This window comes from Camelus bactrianus, chromosome 4, assembly GCF_048773025.1.
Source record: "Camelus bactrianus isolate YW-2024 breed Bactrian camel chromosome 4, ASM4877302v1, whole genome shotgun sequence".
NCBI lineage: Eukaryota > Metazoa > Chordata > Mammalia > Artiodactyla > Camelidae > Camelus > Camelus bactrianus.
Genome location: NC_133542.1, coordinates 69,959,882 through 69,982,453, shown reverse-complemented (window position 1 = coordinate 69,982,453; position 22,572 = coordinate 69,959,882). Strand labels below are relative to the sequence as shown.

Below are 22,572 nucleotides of genomic sequence, written 5' to 3'. Positions count from 1 at the left end.
GGATCGTAAGGGAATACTTCCAATGCCTCTATGCCAGTGCATTTAGAAAATTGTAAGGGGAAAGCGAAATAGCTTAGTGGCACAGCAAAAAAACAAACAAACAAAAACCCAAACCAAGCCCAAAGAAAACCCTCAGAAACTTGAATAATGTAGATTTTTAAAAAAGAAATCGAAAAAATGATCAACACTAGCTTCAGAAAAATATAGAGAACTCAAATAGACCTATAACCACTTAAGAATTTGACCTACACTGAAAACATCAGAACTTGGAGATATTTTTCAGGTGAGTTTTACCAAAATTTCAATAAATAGGTAACTCCTGTCTTATTTAAACTCTTTCATGAATAGAAAGAGAATGACCCCTCATTGCCATCTCCTTCCTAGTGGCTGAGAAAACCTTGATACCAGAATTAGAAAAAACAGCATGAGAAAGAAAAATGATAGATCAATCTCATTTAGGAACAAAAATACAAAATTTCTTTTAAGATGGCAAAATGATTCCTAAATTTTATACTAAAAATACACCAAGACTAAGTTGAATTTATCTCAGGAAAATAAGGATGGCTTAATATTTGTAAATCTAATGGTTCAATTCACCATACTCAATAGATTAAAAATAAGATCATTTTTTAATCTCAATAGATGGAGACAAACCATTTGGAATAAAAATAAAATATTTAAACTCTTAGAAAGCTATGAATAGTAAAACTTTTTTAACCTGATAAAATGAACCTACCAGAAGTCTACAAAGTGGTGAAATATTAGAAACAATCCCTTTGATTTTGTACTGAAAAGAAGTATGTGCAACATGAAAGATATGATCGAAATAATTGATAAACTGAACTTCATTAAAACTATATCCAGAACAGCAGTAGCATTAAATGCTGATGAGGATGTGGAGCAACAGGAACTTGTATTCATTGCTGGTGGGCATGCAAAAATGTTAGTTACTTTGGAAGACAGTTTGGTGGTTTCCTACAAAACTATACACACTCTTGCCATACTCCCCAGCAGTTGCACTCCTTGGTACTTACTCAAAGGAGCTGAAAACTTATGTCCACACAAAACCCTGCACACAGATATTTATAGCAGCTTTATTCATAATTTCCAAAGCATGGAAGAAACAAAAAGATGTCCTTCAGTAGGTAAATGGGTAAATAAATTGTGGTACCTCCAGATGGTGGGATATTATTCAGGGCTAAAAAGAAACAAGCTACCAAGCTATAAAAAGACAAGGAAGAAGTTTAAAAGCATATTGGTTGGGTGGGAGAAGCCAATCTGAAAAGGCTGCATACTGTATGATTCCAAGTATATGACGTTCTTTAAAAGGCAAAACTATGGAGACAATAAAAAGATCAGTGGTTTTTAGAGGTAGAGAGTGGGGGGAGATTTTTTTAGGGCAGTGAAAATACTCTGCATGATATTGTAATGATGAATATAGGTGATTATACATTTGTCCAATCCTTAGAATGTACAACACCAAGAGTGAACCCTAAAGTAAACTGTAGATGTGGGGTGATTTTGATGTGTCAATACAGGTTCACCCTTTTTTAAAAAGATGTACCTTTCCAGGAAGTGATGCTGATAATGAGGAGGCTATCCATGTGTAGAGGCAAGGAAGATGGGAAATCTCTGTACCTTCTGCCCAATTTTGTTTTAAACCTAAAACTACTCTAAAAAAATTAAGTCTCTTTAAAAAAAGAAAAGAAAAGAAACGTGGAATAGGGATAGGAGAAAAAAGGGATAAATTTGACATTATTTGTTTTGTAAGAAAAATCTATTGAGCAAAGCACTGGGGGATATGGAAGTAAGCAAAACAAAATTTCTGCTCTTACAGAGTTTACATTCCAGTGGAGGAGGCAGACACAAATAAACCAATTTATAGTACGTCAGTCCTAAAAACAAAGAAAGGAGGAGAAAGATTGCTGTGTGTGTGCTCAGGGAAGGCCTGTCTGATGAGATATTTGAACAAAGACTTGAAGGTTGTGAAGGAGTGAACCAGGTGGGATAAAGGAGTTCCAAGCAGAGGGAATACCAGGTAGCAAGTAGAGGCATCTTTTGTGTGTAGTATATCTAAAAAATAAACATCAGAACTAATAAGAGAAATTTAGCAAGGTTGCCAGATACAATAACTATTCAAAAACCATTAGGGTTCCTATACAGTAGCACCAACCAATTAAGACACAGAGAGTGAAAAGCAAAAAAAAAAAAAAAAAATTTCATTCACAATGACAACAAAATCAGCATAACTATGACTAAAAGTAGCAGAAAATACACAAGAGTTATGTATAAAATAAATTATGTATCATTATTGATCTAATAAAATCTAATAACATCTACTAAATAATGTCTAAATATATGGATTATGTTTATGAATGGAAAAACTCAGTATTGTAAAGAAAGTAAGCCTCCACAAACTAATATAGAAATTAAATGGAATTCCAACCAAAAACAGCCAGGTCTTTAAAAGGAACTTGGTAAACTGATCTTAAAAGTCCTATGAGGATGTGCCAAAAATAGCCAAGACAATTTTGAGGAGGAAGAACAAGAGGACAGGGAGGTAATTAGCCATACTGTATTAGGATGACAATAGTTGCTGAAATGAACAAACCTCAACATGTTTAAGGTGCAAATGTGATAAAACTTCATTTCTGTCTTGTTTAAAATCCAAATCGGATATTCCTGACCAGTGGGCAGCTGTCTCCTTCAAGCAGCAATTCGTGGACCCAGTCTTCTTCCATTCTTTGTTCCCTTCTTTCAAGGTCACCATATGCATGTTTGCTTCAAGCTGGTAGAAGGGGAAAGAGAATGGAGGCTCATGCATGCTTGGGAGGTTTTATACGCAGTGCCTAGAAATGGTGTACATTGTTTCCATTCACATTACTGGCCGAACTCACGCACCTACTTGCAAGCGGAGCCCAGCTGTGGTCCCAAGAACAAGAAAAAAGAGATTTGGCAAAGTGTGAGCCAGTCTTCATCACATCTGCCATGTATCAATATTTCTTATGCAAATATAATCATCCAAACTGTCTGGTTGTGGCACAAGGATAAACAAATAGATCAACAGAATGGAAAGCAGAACCCAGAAACTGACTTACACATGTATAGGAAGTCTGTATATGACAGTATTCACTTCACAAATCAGTGAGGAAATGGGGAACCATGTAACATATAGTGCTCGGACAATTGGCCACCTATATGGAAATCAATATAAAGTAATACATATAAAAGAAAGGCCATATATAAAAATCTAGGTGACTTGAAGGCTAAATATAAAAAAAGCAAAAACTGAAAGAACTGGAGGAAAGTATTAGAGAGTATCTTATGGTGGGGTTTAGGAAAAGATTTCTTAAACATGGGAGAGAGAGAGAACCAACCATGAAGGAAGAGAGTATAAATCTGACTGTCCTTTCTCCTTCATTGCTTTGCCTATTCCTGTGCCAAAACTACCATATACAAAGCATCTTAAATTTAAGATATCTAAAAACCACAAAGTGGGAGAAAATATTTTCAAAGTAAAAAAATTGTAATGGATTAATACTCAGGTTACATAAAGAACTTCTTCCATTCGGTAAGATGAAGGCAAACAGCCAGAAGAAAAGTGGACAGAGGACATGAACAGGTAATATACAAAGGAGAAAATGGAATTTCCTTTAAAAAATGAAAAGCTCAACTTCACTAATAATTGGGGATACACATAAAAAAGATCAGCAATAAAACACCGTATCACATCCATCAAATGGGCAAACATCGAAAAGTCTGGCAGTACCAAGTATGTATTAATAAGGCTGTGGGGAAGTGACTCTTACACACTGCTGGTGGGAGGGCAAATTAGTGCAATGACTTTGGAGAGCAATTTGGAAACACAGCTTGACAATATTCACACCCCAGGATCCAGCAATTCCACTCCTCGGTATATTAATCAGAGACACTCTGTTCTTACATACAGAGACATGCACAAAGATGGTCATTGCAGGATCATTTGCAATTGCGTAAGAAATAAGAATGCAATCTGTTTGTCTACCAATAGTGGAGGAAATGAAGAAATTTCGGTGTTTTCATACAGTGGGTTGATTACTCTTCCTCAGGCAGGATGAATGGACCAGGGCTACATGTATCAACATGAACAAATCTCAGAAAATAATGTTGAATAAAAGCAAGCTGAGAATGATTCCACTTATGTAAATATGTATATAACAGTATATGACAACTTATTTAAATATTAAAAAGCATAACATAATACTATATTTTAATGGACACCTATACAGTAGAAGTATAAAAATGTGGATGGCAGGACACATCAATTTAGAATAGCAGTTACCTCTGGGTAAGTAATAGCGAAGAAGGTAATGAAAATGGATCAGGAGGGCAAAATCAGATAGAAGTAATACTATGGCATCAAGTTAATGATTGCTAAATATGGGTGATGAGCAGAAGGTTTTACATTGCTCTCTATTATCATATGTATAAAATACTTTATATTTTAAACTTTAATAAAATAATTTTTTAAAATCCCAGCTAAGGATTCTAAGTGGCCTATCCTGGGTCAGCTGCCCACTTAGGGACCAACCAACTGAGCCATGGAAGAACACGGCCGCTCCTGCATAGTCATGTATCGGCAGGAGGCTGGGGATGGAGATGCTGCCTTTGAGAAGGGAGGGGAGCTGCACAGACAGAACCAAAGATACCCACGGAGTGCTGGTCCCAGGGGCATAAGCAGCCAAGATATATTGGAAATTAACCAGGGAGCAGATTAGAATTCCCTAGGAGCTCCTTTCAGGACTCAAACCCAGATCTGCTGAGTCAGAATTTTCCAGCCATTCACATTTCAAAAAAGTCTTCCTGTTGGTTCTGATGGGAAACCCTAGTTAAAGAAAGTCATCTAAGACCTCAGGTTCAAACCAAGTTGAATCCCTGGCCCAGGTGAGCGGCCCAAGCCTTTAACCACCCAGCATGTGCCCAGATAGGGACTCCTTCCCTGAGACTCAGCCTGTGGACAAAGGAGAGGATGTGCACAGGTGGGCTGGTTTCTAGGAAAGCTCCACTGCCAGACTTCATCCTCCAGTAAGTAATGACCTTGGCCTGAACCACCCACTTCCGTTCCTCTTGGGTTTGGCTTTAGGAGGTGGGTGAGGAGAGGAACTTGAGCTTCCCTTAAAGAGCAAAAGTGGTAAAGTTGGTGGTTCTCCAAAGATCCTTCACCTGGTTTAAAATAACAATAATAAAAGACAATAGCTTACTAAGTGCCAGACACTGTGCAGAAATGATGTGCCCAAAGTCCCTAAACTAGGGATTGGCAAAGTCAGGATTCATACCTAAGTCTGTCAGACTCCCAGATCTATTCCACGGGGAATTTGGGGTCATTAAAGATCCCTCATACTGTGGCAGCAACTAGCCTCCTCTCCCTATCACCTGCTCATGACACCCTAGAGAATACGCTTCTCCAAGCACCCGGAGCACCACCTGGTGGTGGCGATGATGTAGTCGATGGCTTCACACCCTTCTTACAGCTGCGCTCCCTGCCAGGTGTCCCCTGAGTATCCTTCCTACCAAACCACCTATGTAACAAGGCTTCCTGGTTCTTCAGGGCGCTGCAGAATGCACACCATGCATTGCTTACCTCTCAACCCCCTCCATTCCACTGTGCACTCCCAAAGGTGGGCACCGATTTACTCACCTCTGTATCCCTAGTTGATGAGCACAATGAGGGGATGAGTGAATACACAAATAAGTGAACGAATGAATGGTAATGGTGATGGCAAGCAAATGGTAGAAATGCAGAGGAGGGGGATGCGGTGCCTGCAACCATAGTAACGATGATGTTGCTGTGTGATCGTGCTAGGAAGATGGTAACCATGGCAACACTGATGGTGAGGCCTGTTTGGACAGTACTAGTGCTGCCCGCTGTCCCTTTCCATGGCGAGCCTGACCCCCTCAGTGGCCAGACAAGATGATGTGCACAAGTAGCAACTGTTGTCCTGCTCCCTTTCCCAAGACACCCGCCCAGAGTTTCACAGTGGTCACACCCTCTCCTTGAGTGGCCCGTGAGACTTTAGGAACACCGTGTTGGAGGCAAGGAGGTCCAGCCTGCCTGGATGTGCACAGGCAAGAAGCAGTCCGATGGGCAAATGTACAAGGTGTAATTTGCACTAAGGACAATCTCATTTGTGTGAGTGCCATGAAAGGATCTGCTGCGAGTGCATTAGGGGAAGAAGGATTGTCCCATATATGTGCGTGGGGCACGGCCAGATGCGTAGGGGGCTGAGTGTGTGTGGGGGGCGGGGGGAGTCAGTCCGCCTCGTGTGTGGCTGCAGCGCAGTGTTTCTGGGATGGGCGCCGGGTGTGTGCGCGCCCGCGCGCTCTCGAGTTTTGTCCTGGGGGGCGGGGTTCTGGGGCTGCCGGGCGGGGACCCTCGGCCCCACAGCGTACCAAGCCCGGAGTGGGGGTGCTCCGCCCATCCATCACCCGCAGCGCAGCGAGCGTGGCGGATATCACCGTGTCACGGGCCGCTCGGCTCGCAGATCTTATCCTCTTCATTTCCGCCTGAGCCGAGCCCGCCCGCGCTGGCTCCCTGAAGGCTCCATCCATCATGGGGGGAAAGACGGGGGGCTGGACGGGAATGGAGGGGACTCTCAGACGGCGAGGAGAGGGAGGGGGCGGACACTCGAGAAACGCATCGGGACAAGTTGGGGAGGCATTTCTGGGTCCGTTTTTCCACGTGGGGGAGGGGACGCTCTCTCGGCCCTGGTGGGGACGAGGGAGAGTGGCCAGACTCAGCCCTAGCCAGGAACACCCGGCAGGTTGCTGGGGTCCGATCCCCGGTGCCTGGCCTCGCCCTCCCCACGCTGGGGGGGGGGGGGCAGAAGCGTGTCTCTACCCCAACCCTGGGGAGGGGGTGTTAAGCGCGGGGCCCACACCTGGACCCTCCGGGGTGACCGGGGGCCCGGGCGGCGCAGGCGGGGGCGGGCGCCCCGAAGGGAGGCCTTATTTCATTTCCCCGCGCTGCTGAGGTTTCTGCGAAGTGTCTCTCTCACCTCTTTAAATTTTACGGCGCTTGGCTTGTGGCCGCCGGGCCCCGCCCCGCGGAGGAAGCGGGTGCTGGGGTCTGGGAGCCTCCCTGGCCGAGGGGTGGCTCCGCCAGGCAGGGCGCGGGTCAGACCGGGGCTCACAGCCTGCGACCACCCTCTGTTTCCCCGGGCCTTCATGGAGGGGGTCTGGATTGTCTGGACCCAGGGATAGGGTTTGCCTCCAGCTTCTCAGGCCTGGCCCCGCCCCTCTTCCAGGCTCCTTTGACGACCACACCTCCCTCCTCCTGCTGCCAGCTGAGTGTTGGGGTGTGCGGGGCGGAGGGGTACTGGAAGAGGGAATAAGAGGAGCAGAAATGGAGTCCAGCCTTGGGCCCCACTTGCGTTTCCAAATGCCCCTCCAGCTTCCCCTGGGGACAGGATGATGCTTCCGAGTCCTGATTTGGGTCAGTACACCAGTACACACTGCAGATGGGGCAGGCAAGCTCTGGTCCTTGATGGCCGGCCTGGCACCTGCCTGGAGATCAGGTTGGGGGCCGGAGCTGAAGAGAAGAGATGGGAAGGCAGCTGGGCCCTAACGCTGTTCCCTCAGGAGCCTGAGATAACTCCTTACCAGGATCAGCTGGTGGTGGGAGCATGGCCTGGCACTGGAGGGGGATGACAGCGAACAGGAGATGAGAGTAAACAGGAGAGGGGCTTGAGGGAGGCGAGAAGTGTGAGCAGAAGGGCATGGAATATCTGAGGATCCCATTAACTGGGGGAGGCACTGCCCACAGACACGTAGCCTGTTAGGATAGAGTCAGGATTTGAACACTGTTATGTTGGACTTCAGAGCCCCTTTCTAAGATTTGTAATCATCACCTTGATTCCAAGGCAATTTCCTTCTTAATAATACAGCCTCAGGCTACCCAATCAAGCAGCCACAGACATAACTTTGTGACAAGCACATAACCAGAAGGAAACAAGGCACAAAACAGAAATTTGGCTCCACTGCCCTGGGAGATGTGGAGCCAGTGGCCTAGCACTGAGAGACACCAGCTGCCCAGACTACCCTCTGCTGAGGCTCTGGGACACCAGGGCTGGCTCGGTTCAGCTGGGAGCAGAGGATTGGGGTTGGGGGCAGAACTGAAGCTAGAATATCTGCCTGGTGGTTGAAACCTGCTGGAAGCCGCCAGGCTGAAGAAGGCTCTGAAACGTTCTTTTTCTGCACTGACCTGGAGAGGCCGTGTCCTGGACATCACACTCCAGGGAACCTGATCACTGGCATCTGTATGAGGAAAATCGGTCACCTCCACATGCCCTGGCAAGGGCCTGTCATAGCTGCCCCTCCCGGGTTCCCAGCACTGCTCCTGGTTAACACTCCTGTCTTCTCACATTCCTCACAGCCAAACTTCTCACCAAGTCCTGTAGATTTGGCCTTCTAAACACCTCTCACATCTGTCCCCTTCTCTCTTGTCCCTGCCACTACAGTCATTGTCCTCCTTGCTGTGGACACTCCTTGTGTTACTGCTATGAGCTCCTATACACCCTCGATACAATGATGACAATTGGGCCCTGTCAGACCCTTGTAAAACCCTCTCAGGGCAGCCTGCTGCTCTCAGGATAAAGCCAAAGTTCACAGCACTGAGTTCAAGGCTGCCTTTCCTGCTTCCCTCATCTTGTTTCACCAAAATGACCGGGCTCCTTCATGCTTCTGAGCCCGCTGCATGTAGTTCCCTCTGCCTGAGATGCCTTTCCCTGCCTGCTCTACTGGGCTACATTTTTGTCACCCCGGGCCAGCTCAAATGTATCTGCTCTGGGAAGACTTCCTGGAGGGAATCCCTCTTCTGTGCTCTCATGGCCTCTGTGCTCCCTTGTCCCCTGGTTGTAATTGGCTGTTAGGACCTGCCTGGGTCTTGCACTAGACTAACTGCTCACCAAGGACAGGGACCCTCATTTAACATAGGAACCTGAGGACCTGACTGGAGGAGGCAAGAGGGGATTTCTGTTGAATGAAAAGGGGGAACCTGGTATTGTTTGAGACCTAGCACCAGGCTACTCTAAGCCTGTTTCTGGACTTCCTTGGACCTGGGACCCTGGGGCCATGGTAACTAGGTTGTTGGTGAGGAAAAAGGGGTAGGTGAGTTTGAACATTATCCCTTCACATGAATTCTCTTTCCTTTGAATTCCCCCTCATAGTGCCCCCCCAAGGCTGCAGAAGACCTACCTGTAATGAAGACTCAAGATTCAAGAATGTTCCACTCATTGCTTGTGACTTTTGCATCTCATGTAGGGCAACTGGTTGTCATGGAAACCCGAGTGCAGGAAACTCCTGCTGGCTCCCTTCCCAGGGTGGGAGCTGTGGGCTGACTGCCTTGTATGGGCTCTGGCTGAGCTGCTGTTGAGCTGGCAGCTGGTGCTGGATGGCTGGGGCCTACCCACTCTGGGGCAGATATCATTCCTTCCTTAGCAGAAGCATGTGGGTTTATCCCAGAGAGTTGACCTGAGCCTGCACCACACACTTCAAGGCTGCAATCCTTTAAACCTTTTTCTTCTCCTTTGGAGAACAGCAAACCACGGGACAAGCTCAGTTTCAGGCTCTGGAGTCAGACAGCATGGGTTCCAGTCTTGATTCTGTCACTGGTTGGGTTGGCTGTGTAGTCTTGAGCAAGACATTTAATTTTCTGAAACTCAGTTTCCTCATCTATAAAATGGGGATAAAATGATAATCATGGGATTTCTAATTTTGGCAAGATGGTGGACTAGTGCTCTGAAAGACCCTCCCACTAAAATACAACTAGATTCTGCATGAATTATAAAAACAAAACAAAACAAACAAACAAACAAAAACAAACACTGCTGGGTTTGTTAGAAAGTTAGGGAAATCTCTAAGGACTAAACATCCTCTGCCAAGAAAAACACATCAAGACATTGGAGAACTGAAACTAAAGCCTGGAGGGGTGACTAATAGGTAAAAAGGAAAGTCAGGCTAAATGTTGAAATAAGCACTGTGACAGGCAAATTAAGCCTAGGGCAGAGGCAAGGTGAAAGAACTTAACTTGAGACTCTTTTAATGTGCCAGGTTCTCTTAAAGGGGGCTAGAGTAGTCCTAGGTTAATAGTGGCCCCGACTCCCTCCCGGCAGAAGCAAATGCAAATGCCCTCAGTAGGAATGCACCTCCAATTTAGGCCCTCAGGATTCCCACCGAGTAAATTTAAAATATGAGCTCACAATCAGTGATCATCAGACTACGAGGAAACAAACCACTATGAATAAGAGTCAGCAATACAATAAGCAATACACTGAGATACCCTTCCAAAATACTATGGCTATTGGAATTAGCAAATATAGAATATATGATCACCATGTATAAAATATTCAAAGAAATACAAGATGGAATCACATCATGAAAAATATGTAGAATAAAAACTTATCAAGAATGGACAGGAAGATTTGAATAATAAACCAAGTACAACTTGTATAAATAAAAATTATAATCAATGATATAAAAATCTCATCAGATGGATTCAATAGATTAGATGCAGCTGAAGAGATAATTATGAACTAGAAAATAGAACTGAAGGAATTACCCAGAATATAGCATGGAGAAAAAAGGAGATGTAAAATATGAAAAGTAGGTAAAGAGAGATGGAGGCAAGAATAGGAAGGTCTATTATGCAACTGAGACCCACAAGGGAAGAGCAGAAAAAGCCAAGGTGAGATTATATTTGAAGAGATAATGGCTGAGAACTTTTCAGAACATCTAAGAGACATAAATTCACACCTAGACATATTGTAATAAACTTGCAAAAGACCAAAAATCAAGAGAAGACCTTAGAAGCAACCAGAGGAAAGAAACAAATTAATTATAAAAGAATGGCATTTAGACTAACAGTAAATTTATCAATAGCCACATAGAAATCCGTAAGAAACGGGAAACAATCTTCAAAGTGCCAAGACAAAATAACTATTGACCTAGGCCTGTGTATTCAGTAAAACCATCTTTTGAGAATGAGAACAAAATAAAGTCATCTTCACATGAGCAAAAACTGAGGGTTTTGCCACTGTCAGATTTCACTAAAAGAAAGTGAAGGGAAATTATCCCAAAAGGAAGGTCTGATATACAAGAAGAAATGGTGATAAAAGAAGTGGTAAACATGCAGGTAAATCTAAACAAAAATTATCTTTATAAAATAGTATTAATAGCAGTAATAATGTCTACTTTGTGGACAAAAAAGAAAAAAGGGCAGAACTCAAATATTGGATGTCAATCATATACAAATTGGGATGGGTGCTTGGAGTTAATGTGGTTTAAGGTCCTTGAATTATTTGGTGGGGAGTACTAAATAATTATTAACTAGAGACTTCTGTACATTTGAAACATAACATTTTAAGGGTAATTAATAAAAATAATAGAAAAGGAGTATGCAATTACCAAATGCATAGAGGAAAAGAAATAAATGAGGGAAATCCCTCAGCTTTTAAAAAAGTGAGAAAGGAGAAACAAGAACCATGGAAAAGATGGGTGGGTCAAAAAGAAAGCACAAAATTAGATGGCAGATACAAGTCCAAATTTATCACTAACTCTTAAAAATTGTAAACGGGCTCAACTCTTCAGTTAAAAGACACAGACTATCAGAATAATAGTTTTTTTTAATACAGCTATATGTTGTCTACAAGAGTCACTCCTAAAACTTAAGGACACCAAAAGGCTAAAAATCAAATGATACTTCAGAAAAATATCAACCAAAGGAAAGTTGAATTGGCTTTGTTAGTATCAAAAGCATAGTCATTAAGTTAAATATTATTGTAAGAAATAGAGTTCCTAGCAATGATAAAAGTTTTAATGAACTTGATAAAACAATTCAACTCATAAAATAGCCTCAAAATATACAAAGCAAGAATGGATAGAACTACAGAGAAAATCTGTTAAATCTATGATTATTATGGAAGACTTCCACATATCTCCTGCAGTTATTGATATGTCAAACAAAGAAACAGTTAAGATATAGAAGATTTAAACTACAAAATTAACAAACTCAAACAAATAGATGTAGATAAAATCCTAAATCTAGCAACCAGAGAATACAAATATTTCCATGCACACGTGGGAAATATATAAAAAGTGACCATATACTAGAACATAACGCAATTCTCAATACTGGTATCATATAGATTATGTTTCTGAAACCTACAGTGCAACTAGGTTAAAAGCCAATGATAAAACAAGGAGTAAAAAAATTTCCATTTACTTGTAAATTAGAAAAAAAATCACACTGGAAGATTTTAAAGTCCTTATGAATGAAAATACTACATGTCAAAACTTTTGTAATGCATGCTCACTTTGGCAGCACATATACTAAAACTTCTGTAATGCATTGTAAGTGGTAGTTTGAGGGAAATTTAGACTTAAATGCTTATTAAAAAAAAGAAAAGAAAAGAAAGCTGACAATTAGCTAAGCATCCAGCTTACAGAATTAGAAAAAGAATAACAAAACTCAGTAAAAGTAAAAGAGAGAATATCATAAATTAATCAAATAGAAAAATAAAGATACAGGAGAAGAAATCAACAAAGCCAAAATCAGTTCTTTGAAAGACTAATAAAGTAGATAAACATCTGGCAAAGTTTAAAAAGAATTTTTTAAATGTGTAAACCAATAATATTAAGGATGAGAAAGGAAATATTGTTACAGCTAGGGATTAAAAAGACAAAAAGAGAATATTCTATATAACTTTGTATTAATAAATTTAAAAGTAGACAAAATGCACAAATTCCTTGAAACACATGACATCAAAACTGGCTTAAGAAAAAAATCAAAATCCTGAATAGTCCCACAACCACTAAACATAATTGAATAGCTAAGCCCACATAGAAAACATCAAACCCCCAGAAAACTTTCAAAGAATAGATATTAAAATTCTATACAAACTCTTTCAGAGAACAGCAAAGAGGGAACACTCATCAGTTCACTTTGAAAAACCAGTATAACTTTATTACCCAAACCAAGGCAACCTCATTCATGTGCTTAAAATTCAAAAATCAAGAAAGAATAGTAGAAGACTGAATCCAATGACATATTTAAAAATCATGACCAAACTGGGCTGGTACCGTGGATGTAAGGGGTGGTTTAACATTAATACATATTATATATTAATATAATAAATATATATAATAATTAGATTTTATTAGTATATAATGTGTTCTATAATGTTATTTATATATAAAATTATAAATATATGCAGTGACATTAACAGGTTAAAGAAGAAAATCTATACAGAATAAGCATTTAATCAAATCAACACACTTTCATGATTAAAATTTCTAGGAATATAAGATAATTTTCTTCACTTGCAAGATTTGGCAAAATGGTACTTATTAATAAAAAGTAAAAAGCATTCTCCCTAACAAAACAAGGATCTTAATCAATATCCTCCTAGTCAACATTTTATTGGAAGTGTTAGCCAATATGTTTAATATAAAAAAAGAATGAGAAGGAAAAGAGGAAGGAAAGAAGGAGGAAACATATAATGATTAGAAAAAAATGAAATTATAATTTCCAGGTGAGATGATTATCTACATTAAAAAGTCCAAAATAATATACCAAGAGATGATTAGAATTAATGAGTTTATCAAGGTGGCAGGATATAAGATAGCATTCAGAACTAAATTGCTGAGTGTGGGCTCCGGGGTGATGGCGGCGGCTCTTCGGGATACTTGGCTCACTCCCATCTAGGCCGGCTCTGGCCCAGCTCGTCCCCAGGAACTTGCTGCTTGGGGACCTGCGGGGAGCCGGAAGTACGGCCTCAAGATCCCCCAATACTATCGGGAAACGGAAGTGGCCATCGGTGCCATGTTGGGGGAGACCGGAAATGACGAGAGCTGTCGGCCATAGAGCCCAGAGATAGTACCAGTACCAGTATGGAGGGGCCTGACAGCCTGGAGGTGCTGGTGAAGACCCTGGACTCACAGACCCGGACCTTTATTGTGGGGGCCCAGATGAATGTAAAGGAGTTTAAGAAGCACATTGCTGCGTCTGTCAGCATCCCCTCCGAGAAACAACGACTTATCTACCAGGCTCGAGTTCTGCAGGATGATAAGACGCTCCAGGAATACAATGTTGGGGGAAAGGTTATCCACCTGGTGGAACGGGCTCCTCCTCAGCTTTGGCTCCCTTTTCTGGCATCTTCTGGGACAGGGTCTACCTCAGCCACCTATGGTGGGGGACCCCCGCCTGGTACTTGTGGGCCTAGGGCCTCTGTTCGTGACCGGAATGCCAACAGCTATGTCATGGGCGGAACCTTCAATCTTCCTAGTGATGACGGCTCTGCTGTAGATGTTCCCACCAACATGGAACAGGCCCCGATTCAGAGTGAGCCCCAAGTCCAGCCAGAGATGGCTCAGCACATGATCGGGGATATAGAGACCTTCCTACCCTGGAGCGAGTGCCCAGGTGGGTCCCAAGCGCAGCACAGTCTGCTGCCCCCTCAGACACCAGCTGTGGCCCCGGGGCCAGTAGCCTTGAGCTCTCAAACAGCAGAGCCGGCCAAATGTGAAGTGCGCCCTCTGGAGGCCGTGGAGGCTGCGGAAGTGGAGAAGCGTGCCGCCGCCCAGAGCCGGGAGCTCACCCCTTCCCGCCCAGGCCCAGCGGGCCCAACACCAGCCCCAGAGACAAATCCACCCAAGTGAGAGATGGAGAGAACCTTTTGGGGTGGGGGTGGGTTGGGGATTCTAAGTATGGGGACCAGGAAAGGTCTGATGGGAAAGGATTGCTTAGAAGTCTTCCTTGGAGGGTTAGTGTTGAGGGCCAGGGAGGGGCTCGGGAGTAGGTAAATGAGGTTAGGATTGGCGGCTGCGCGAGAAGCCCCGCTCTCTCTGGGGCAAGGAAATCCAAATCCTGAGCCTGATGAAGATTCTTTCACCTGAGTTCACCCAGGCCCCATCTTTTTTTCAGTTTGTTTCTTCGCCGTTTGTAGATACAGGATTGTGTGGTGGGGAGGGTGGAAGCGGTTTATTTTCCTCTCCTCGTCTTCCCTTGGATAAGGTTAAAGACGAGAAGCTCTGCTAGTTCCGGAAGGGATTGGGCCAGGGGTCTGGGAGGCTAGGAAGAGACAGGGCAGGCATGGTGAGGTCGGGAATCTGAGGAAAGCCTTGGCTCACTGCCTCTTGGGGTTGCACACAGCCGTCATGTCAAGGTGCTTCCGGAGCTGTAGCTGCTCGAGAGCCGCCTCCAGCCCTGCCTGCAGCGCTACCGTGAGATTCTGGATGCCGCCGCCGCCGCCACCACCTCGGACAACAGCAATGTGAGCCTCGCTTCCCCACCACCTCCACTACTCCCCAGGTGGAACAGGGTGAAGTGCAGATCACCCCTTCCCTCCCAAAAAGACATTGTCCGCAACAAAATGGTTTCTGTCTGGACTTGCAAGTAAGCGATCTTTCCCTCCCTGGCAGAGGTGATGATCTTTATGACGGCCACTGTCCTTGCACCCCCTTGGTTCCTCAAATGAATTATTTAGGAAGTTTAGAAAGTAAGGGATACACTTGAAACTAACATTGTAAATTGACTACACTGCAATAAAAAAAAAAGAATTAAAAAAAGTAAAAAAAACTAAACTACTTATCTCTGCACTAGTTTATAAAACAATTCAGAAAAAGACAACGTTTAGGATAGCAACAGAAAGTAAGGAATCTGAAAACAAATCTAACAAAAGATGTGCAAGACCTGATGCAGAAAATGATAGAACTTTATTGAAGACATTAGAGAAGACCTAAATAAACAGGGAGGTTTGTCCTGTTCAAGGAGTCAATGACTCGTTATCCACGTTTTATCAGTTCTCCCCACGTTGATCTATAGAGCAAATGTCTTTCCAACCAAAACCCCAATAAGACTTTTAAAAGTACTTTACAAGCTGATCCTAAAATCTGTGTGGAAGAACAGTGGCCCAAGACTAGCTATACACTTCTGAAGAAGAAGTGGTTAAAGCATGCCTAAATGCAATCAGGACTTACATAACGTGTTAGTGGTTAGGATCCTGTGCTATTGGCACAGGGTGAGATCAACAGGCCAGTGCAACAGTAATAAATGCTCACGTGTACAGAAATCTGACATACAATAGAATTGGCTTTCAGGTGACTGGGAAGGGATAACTGCTGGATGTAAGGTGCCTGGATATGTGTTCATTCATATGAAAAAATGTGAAATTGGATGCTTATCTCTCCTGTACCCCAAAATAAATTCTTGATAGATTGAAATTTTAAATGTGAAAGCCAAAACTTTAAAATTTAAGAAAAAAATGTGAAAGAGTATCTTTGTGACCCAGGTAGGGAAGGATTTTGTACACACAAAGAAACACAAACCATAAGTGTATGATGAAATCAGACTATGATAAAATGAAGAACTTCTACAAACTGGAAGAAATTACTTGTAGCACATATAACTAGCAAAGGATTTGTATCTCAAATATATATTTTTTAAAAACAACCCTAGAAGTAAATAAGAAAAAGACAACCCAAAAGGAAATTGAAAGACGTAAATAGGCGTGTCACAAAAGAGGAAACACAGGTGGAGGATATACATATGAAAAGATACTCAACCATATTAGTAGTAAAGTAGCAGCAAGTTCAGATCATTTAGAGCAGGTCAAAATCAGTAAGTACAGCCAAAGACGGGGAGCAGTGGGAATTCTCAATTGCTGATGGGAGTGTAAGTAGTAAAATCACTATGCAAAACACTGTCTTTGTCTGACAAAGATGATCCTCTGCATAACCTGGCAACCCAGCAACCCCCCCACCAGGTTATGTTAGAGGCCATGTGGATGGACACATTGCAGCATTGTTTATTTTGATGAAAAATTGGAAAACGCCAAATATCTGCAATAGGAGAACTGCAGTTGAACTCCAGTTATATACTTTTTTTAAACAAGAAATAACCAAAAAAGGACAAAGAAAGATTGTAAAATAAAGGGCTGGACAAAAATAGTAGGGTAAGGCAAACAAACAAACAAAAAGGGATATAGGAGTATCAACATTATTATCAAAGTAGAATTCAAGATCAAAAGCATTAAACAGGGCAAAGAGAGACATTGGCTGATGAAGAAAGACATTCCCTGAGAAAGATAAGACAATCATAAACCTTGCTGTACCAAACAACACGGCAGCCAGTGGGTAGAAACTCCAGGGGAAAAAAAAAATCTGTCATTTGTCTTAATATTCTCCCTGCTCAGTGGTGGGAGAGCCCTCCCTGCAACGGTGCTACAGCCAGACCCACTCCTGAGCTGTGTCGTGGCTTTGAGGAGTCACCACTGAGACAGGTGCCCACCTTTTCCAGTGGTTTGGAAAGGGCTCGGGGAGTATGGCCAGGTTCCCAGGGGTCTCAGTCTGCCACTGCCAGCCTCCAGCCCAGCTCCTGCGCTTGCTTCTATACCTGGCCTCCCCGTGGATGACCCCTCCTTCTTCCTGCTTCATCTTCTGACTCACCTGATGTTCATCAACTTTCTAGGCTCCTAATCTGCAAGATTTCTTCCCTGGACTTCCCTGGTGGGGGAAGGGGGGCCCTTTAATCTGAAAATGAGCCTGCTCTGCTCTCTCCCCTTCCCTGTCTTCCCGTCTGTGCTGACTGGCTGTGTGAACTTAGCAAGTGGCTAACCACTCTGAACTCGGCCATTCCCTTCTGGGCAGCACAAGGCAATGATTCAAGAGGCACAAATCATGCCTGTGATAGGGCTGGGCTAGTCACGAGAGGAAGGGTGGCTTTCTGGCCATCAGGCTCCATTTCTCCCTGCTTCTCTTGTCCTGGCATGTCTGAGCCAACCTGCTGGCCAGCACTCAGGAAGCAGCTTAGGCTAGGGCCACACCTCGTGGCCTGCTGTTGAGTTCTCACTCCTGTTGCTCTGGGCTGTGGCCTCCTCCTCTGTCCCTCAGGCCACTCCAAGGCGCTCTTTGGCATGTAGCCTGGTCTGGTGAAGCTTGCTCCACCCCTCAGAAAGGCAGAGTTGCAAAATATCTGGGGCTTTTCCTTGTCTGTCCTGGCCTTCCTTCTAGGCAGAATTGCTTGTTTGCACTGGTAACCTGCTCTCAGGATCTGCCACTCACTAGCTCTGTGAACAAGCTGCGTCACCTCTCAGAGCTTCCGTGTCTTCATCTGTAAAATGAGGATAATACTACTTGGAGTATGAAATGAGATAATGCCTGAAGGCACTGGCCTGTGGTAAGTACTCAGTACTCAGCAACTGTCATCATTGTCCTGGTCATCATCAGTAGTATCGGCATTACTCACTGGCAGAGTACTTTATAAGCCAAGAGACCCATTGCTGTAAGTTGCCTTCTTCCAGAGTTATTGCTTCACTTTGTTTTGAAGAGCAAGACTCCAGGTTTCTGCCCTTGTCACAATCGCTCTGTTTGTGGACATTTTTGTGATGGGTATAACTTGATTATTTGCTTATTAGTAACTCAGCAGCAGTAATTCACTTTTTCGATTGAACTCTGTTGCTTATGAAGTACCCCACTGCCTGGCCCTGCGGCACAGCCTCCCAGTTGCAGCTGTGGGTGAAGCAGGAGGAAAGGGTTCCCCTTCATGTGTGTGGGACCATAGGGGACCCCACACTAGCCAAGAGCTCAGATGGCAGGAACTGTGTGTGTGTTTTACACCAACAATCATTATTCTTATTTGTTCTCAGAAATCTCTGACAATAGCCAGCTTATTGGAATTTTTAGAGAAAATGCCCACCAAACAATGTCTCCTTTTAAATACTAGCTCAAAACCTGTGTACATGTTAGGGAAAGTTTTCACGGACTGTATTTGTATAAGCAAAGTGGGATGATATTGCAAAATTGGGGCTGGAGGAAGTGCAGAGGCTGTTACTGTACGCTGTTGAGAACCTTCTAGCTGCTTTTTTTCTAAGCACTGATTTTTATACCAGAGACTTGGAAATATTATCTCATTTATTCACCCAATAACCCTGTGAAATGGTGTGGGTTTTAGCCAGGACTCTTTGGTGGCCAATGACAGAGACAACTCAAACTGGCTTAAACAATAAAGGGCTTTATTAGCGCTGCATTTGTTAGCCCTTTAATGCCGCCATAAACTGAGGCTTTGGGAGCCTCTGTCTCTGTCCATCTTTCCTTCTGTGGGTGAATTGGCTGTGGTCTCTAGGGCGCCCCACTGTGGTAAGGAGCATAACTGCCAGCATCCCTATAACTTGTGCTCCAAGGTACCCAGTTTCACCTTGGACCAATCACTGGTCAGGAGGCCTGGGCCACGACACTCAGGCCTCACTGACTGGCAGGGGAAAGCTCCCACTGTCTGTGCCTCGATGCCTCCTTTGGCATGGCCCCTGAGGTCATGGGAGGCCCAGGTGTCTGTCAGCCTCGAAGCACAGGGAAAGGAAGGCTGAGGCCACAGGAAACCCAGCTCCTGGAAGCTTCCCTGGCCTAAAGGGGTAGGAGGAGCCTTGCCGTGGTCAGTGCCGAGCACTACCCCATACCCACCCCTTCAAGGCCCTTGGGCCCCTTTTGGTGCAGGGTGCTGGGCTGAGTTAGCTTCCTGGGTAGGCAGAGAGAGGGGCACCTGTGAATAATTTTAGCCCCACCATTTGAGGACCTGGGGAGGGCTGAGCCCTGTGCCTGGTTCACTTGCTCACATGACCCTCATGATGGGTCTGTGCTCATCCCTAAGTCTGCAAAGAAACCAAGGCTTGGGGTGGTCATGTGACTTGCCCAAGCTCACGTGGCTAGTGAGTGGCAGAGCTGAGACTGGAGCTTGACAACACTGCACTCCCTATCCAGTGAAGCTGAATGGGATGGGGCACCCTCAAACCCCAGGCCCCCAGGCCCCCTACCAGATCAATTGTGCCCCCACCATTGGGAGGCCCCAGTGACAAAAATGATCAGAATGAAATACTGACACTCAAATCAGGGGCTCCCAACTGTGACCTATATCCTCTATTCTGGAAGCATCACCAGGGCCAGCACAGCACACACCGAGGGTGGAGCTGGATTTGCACCAGTGACAAAAGCCCCCATCAGGTGACTGGGGAAGGTGAGTCTACCCTGGGTCCTCAAGGAGGGATGGAGGAGAAGGGGCTGGGCAGGGCTGTGTCGGGGGGATGCTCAGCAGTCCTCATCTCACCCCTGTGGTCCTCCCTCTGGGCTCAGGGAGGGCTGATTCCCCAGAAGCCAGGGCACTGAGGATAAGCAGCCTCCCCCAGGCTTTTAGCCTCTCCCAGCCTCAGTTTCCTAATCAATGAAATGGGGGTGGTGAGAGTAGCTGCCTCACAGATGAGTGTGTGGAGTCAATGAGACGAGAAAACAAGGCTGGGAGTCACTGAAGCAAGGGCTCAAGAAGAGGCTGCTATCGGCCCCCCCCCACGTCCCCTTATTGCCCTCCTCCTCTGTCTCTGACACCACTCCAGCTCTGGTTCAAATCCCAGCTTTGCCTTTCCCTAGCTGTGTGGCCTCGGGAAGATTCCTTAACTTCTCAAGCCTACTTTCCTGTTCTCTAACACAGGAATGCTGAAGAGTACAGGGTATCGTCCTTGCAAAGCGGCCACACAGGGCCTGGTGCACAGAAGCCTCCCAGAAGGAGGATTTCTTCCCTCCTTCCCTCTCTGGCTATAATCTGAAGCCTCGGCCACCTCTGCATCATCTGAGCCTAACCAGATGCTCAGCGCGCACCTGCCTGACTCCTGGTTGCCACCTCGTGGGCTGATGGGTGACTTGCAGGTTCAGTAGTGAGATTCAAACTAGCTTCTGATCCGTCTTGGGATTTAGTAGCAAAGCACCCCAAGTGTTGATAAGGGAGGTAAGGAGTGAAAATGGGATGCTGCCTGCAGAAAGGCGCTGGGGTGTTCTGTGCAGACGGGGGATGCACGAGGGGTCCCCTGCCTCTGGGTCCATTCCTGCTAGAGTCTATGCTAAGAACTTCCCCTGTTTCCTTCGTTGCTGATTTGGCTCTGATTTGATCAGAGGTTTTCAAATGAAGAAACAGAGGCCCCTGGGACCACGATGGGGCCCAGCAAGGGCTCCAAGGAATTGAACATGCACATTTTCTTTATCTAGGAAGTGGATGCAGAGGTGTTGGGGTTTTATTATTCCTCTTTAGGCCATAAACAGGTACTTTATACAGACTCCTCCATATTATTCAAAATCTCACAGTGCGCGCACTTTATTCTCAGCTAAATCAGAGTACGGGACGTGCCGGGCATCCTCTCACAGCCAAGGGCCTGACTGACGCCGGTGCCGGTGCCAGGGATCTCACCTCCTGCGTCTCTGGCCTTTAGACCCTGAATTCAGCCTGGTGTGCCCTGCCTCCCTGGTCCTCTGCGGCCCCCACCTGTGAGCACTTGTTCTGGCTGCTCCCTCCTTCTGGAGGTTTTCCCTGATTTCCCAGGCACAGCTGATGAACCCCTCCCCCAACTTTGAGTCCTTCATGCTTCTCTCCTAGCTCCTTCCTGTGCTCTTCCCAGCGGGCCTGGGTTCTAGGGGGTCTGCCACGCAAGAGATGAAGACCCAAAGGATAAGCAATCTGGGCGCTGTCTCTACTCCGCGGTCAAGCCCCAGGGGTTGCCCTGCAGTCAGAGCCATACCTAGAGGCCCCATCCATCCGCCAGTGCCTGGGGCCAAGGTCTGCCTGGCATGGGGCCTGGGACACTCATGGGCCACAGGAGCAATGCTAGCCGCAGGAGGCAGAGTCTTCACCTGTCAAGTAGACATTACAATTGCTCCCGCCCCCGGGGCTTTGAGGAGAAAGTGGGACAAGATGTGTGAGGCTCAGCAGAACTCAGGGTGCATGGTGAGTGTCCCTGAAGGCTGCTCCTCCCGCTTCCAGAGGCAACGCGTGGGGAGCTCCTCAGCCTCCTGATTCTCTGCCTCAGCACCTGTCGACCCTTCCAGCAGGTGAGCCATGGACAAGCAGGCCAGCAGCATTCCCCGAGTCCAGGGGACGGCCCTCCTTCTGACCCTCCTCCTGAGAAATGCCTGTCGGACCATCAGTCTAACTGCCTGTCTGTCCAGGCAGATTCTCACTCTATTTTGCAGCTGAACAGACCTCACCTCCTCCAATCCAGGCCTCACAGCCCGCGGCTTTCTCTGGCCACAGTGGTGAACTCCAGAGGCAGGACTGGGCCAGGCCTGTGACCCCTGAAGACAAGTTTTGTAGGGTGGGCTCAGAGCCATGTTCCTCTCCTGAGGCCACCCCTCTTCTCCACTCCCACGGGACCGTGGCCTAGACCCTCTCCAACCCCAAGTTCCCTGAAGGAATCACCCTGGAGCAAGTTACTCCTCCCCAGGCCTGGGTTTCCTCATCTGTGCAATGGGATGAGAGCTGCTCTGTGTTGTTGTGAGGGTCAGTGAGCTGGTCTGTGACTGGCAGTGGTGGGGACTTGACTAGTATTGGTTCTCGGGAAGGAGGGACCTGGAGGGAGACCTCCCATACCATCTCTTGTCTCCAGTCTCGGCCTGCATTTCCTCCCCCTCCCCTGACTTCCCCTTCTGGGCGGTGGGGGGTGGAGGAGGAGACAGGCAGGAGAAGGGGGAGCAGTGGATCAGCACAGCCCCTCCCCCACCGAGAACATT

The 22,572-nt window shown here is 45.5% G+C and overlaps 1 protein-coding gene across 1 annotated transcript; it reads left to right on the top strand.

Moving 5' to 3' along the window:
* The first annotated feature begins 13,661 nt into the window (after positions 1-13,661).
* Positions 13,662-16,212, top strand: LOC105069947 (large proline-rich protein BAG6-like). The gene is made up of 2 exons (XM_010956197.3): positions 13,662-14,687; positions 15,185-16,212. Exons 1-2 carry the CDS (start codon positions 13,924-13,926, stop codon positions 15,213-15,215), a joined length of 795 nt encoding a protein of 264 aa, XP_010954499.3. The 5' UTR covers positions 13,662-13,923; the 3' UTR covers positions 15,216-16,212.
* The last annotated feature ends 6,360 nt before the right edge of the window (positions 16,213-22,572 follow it).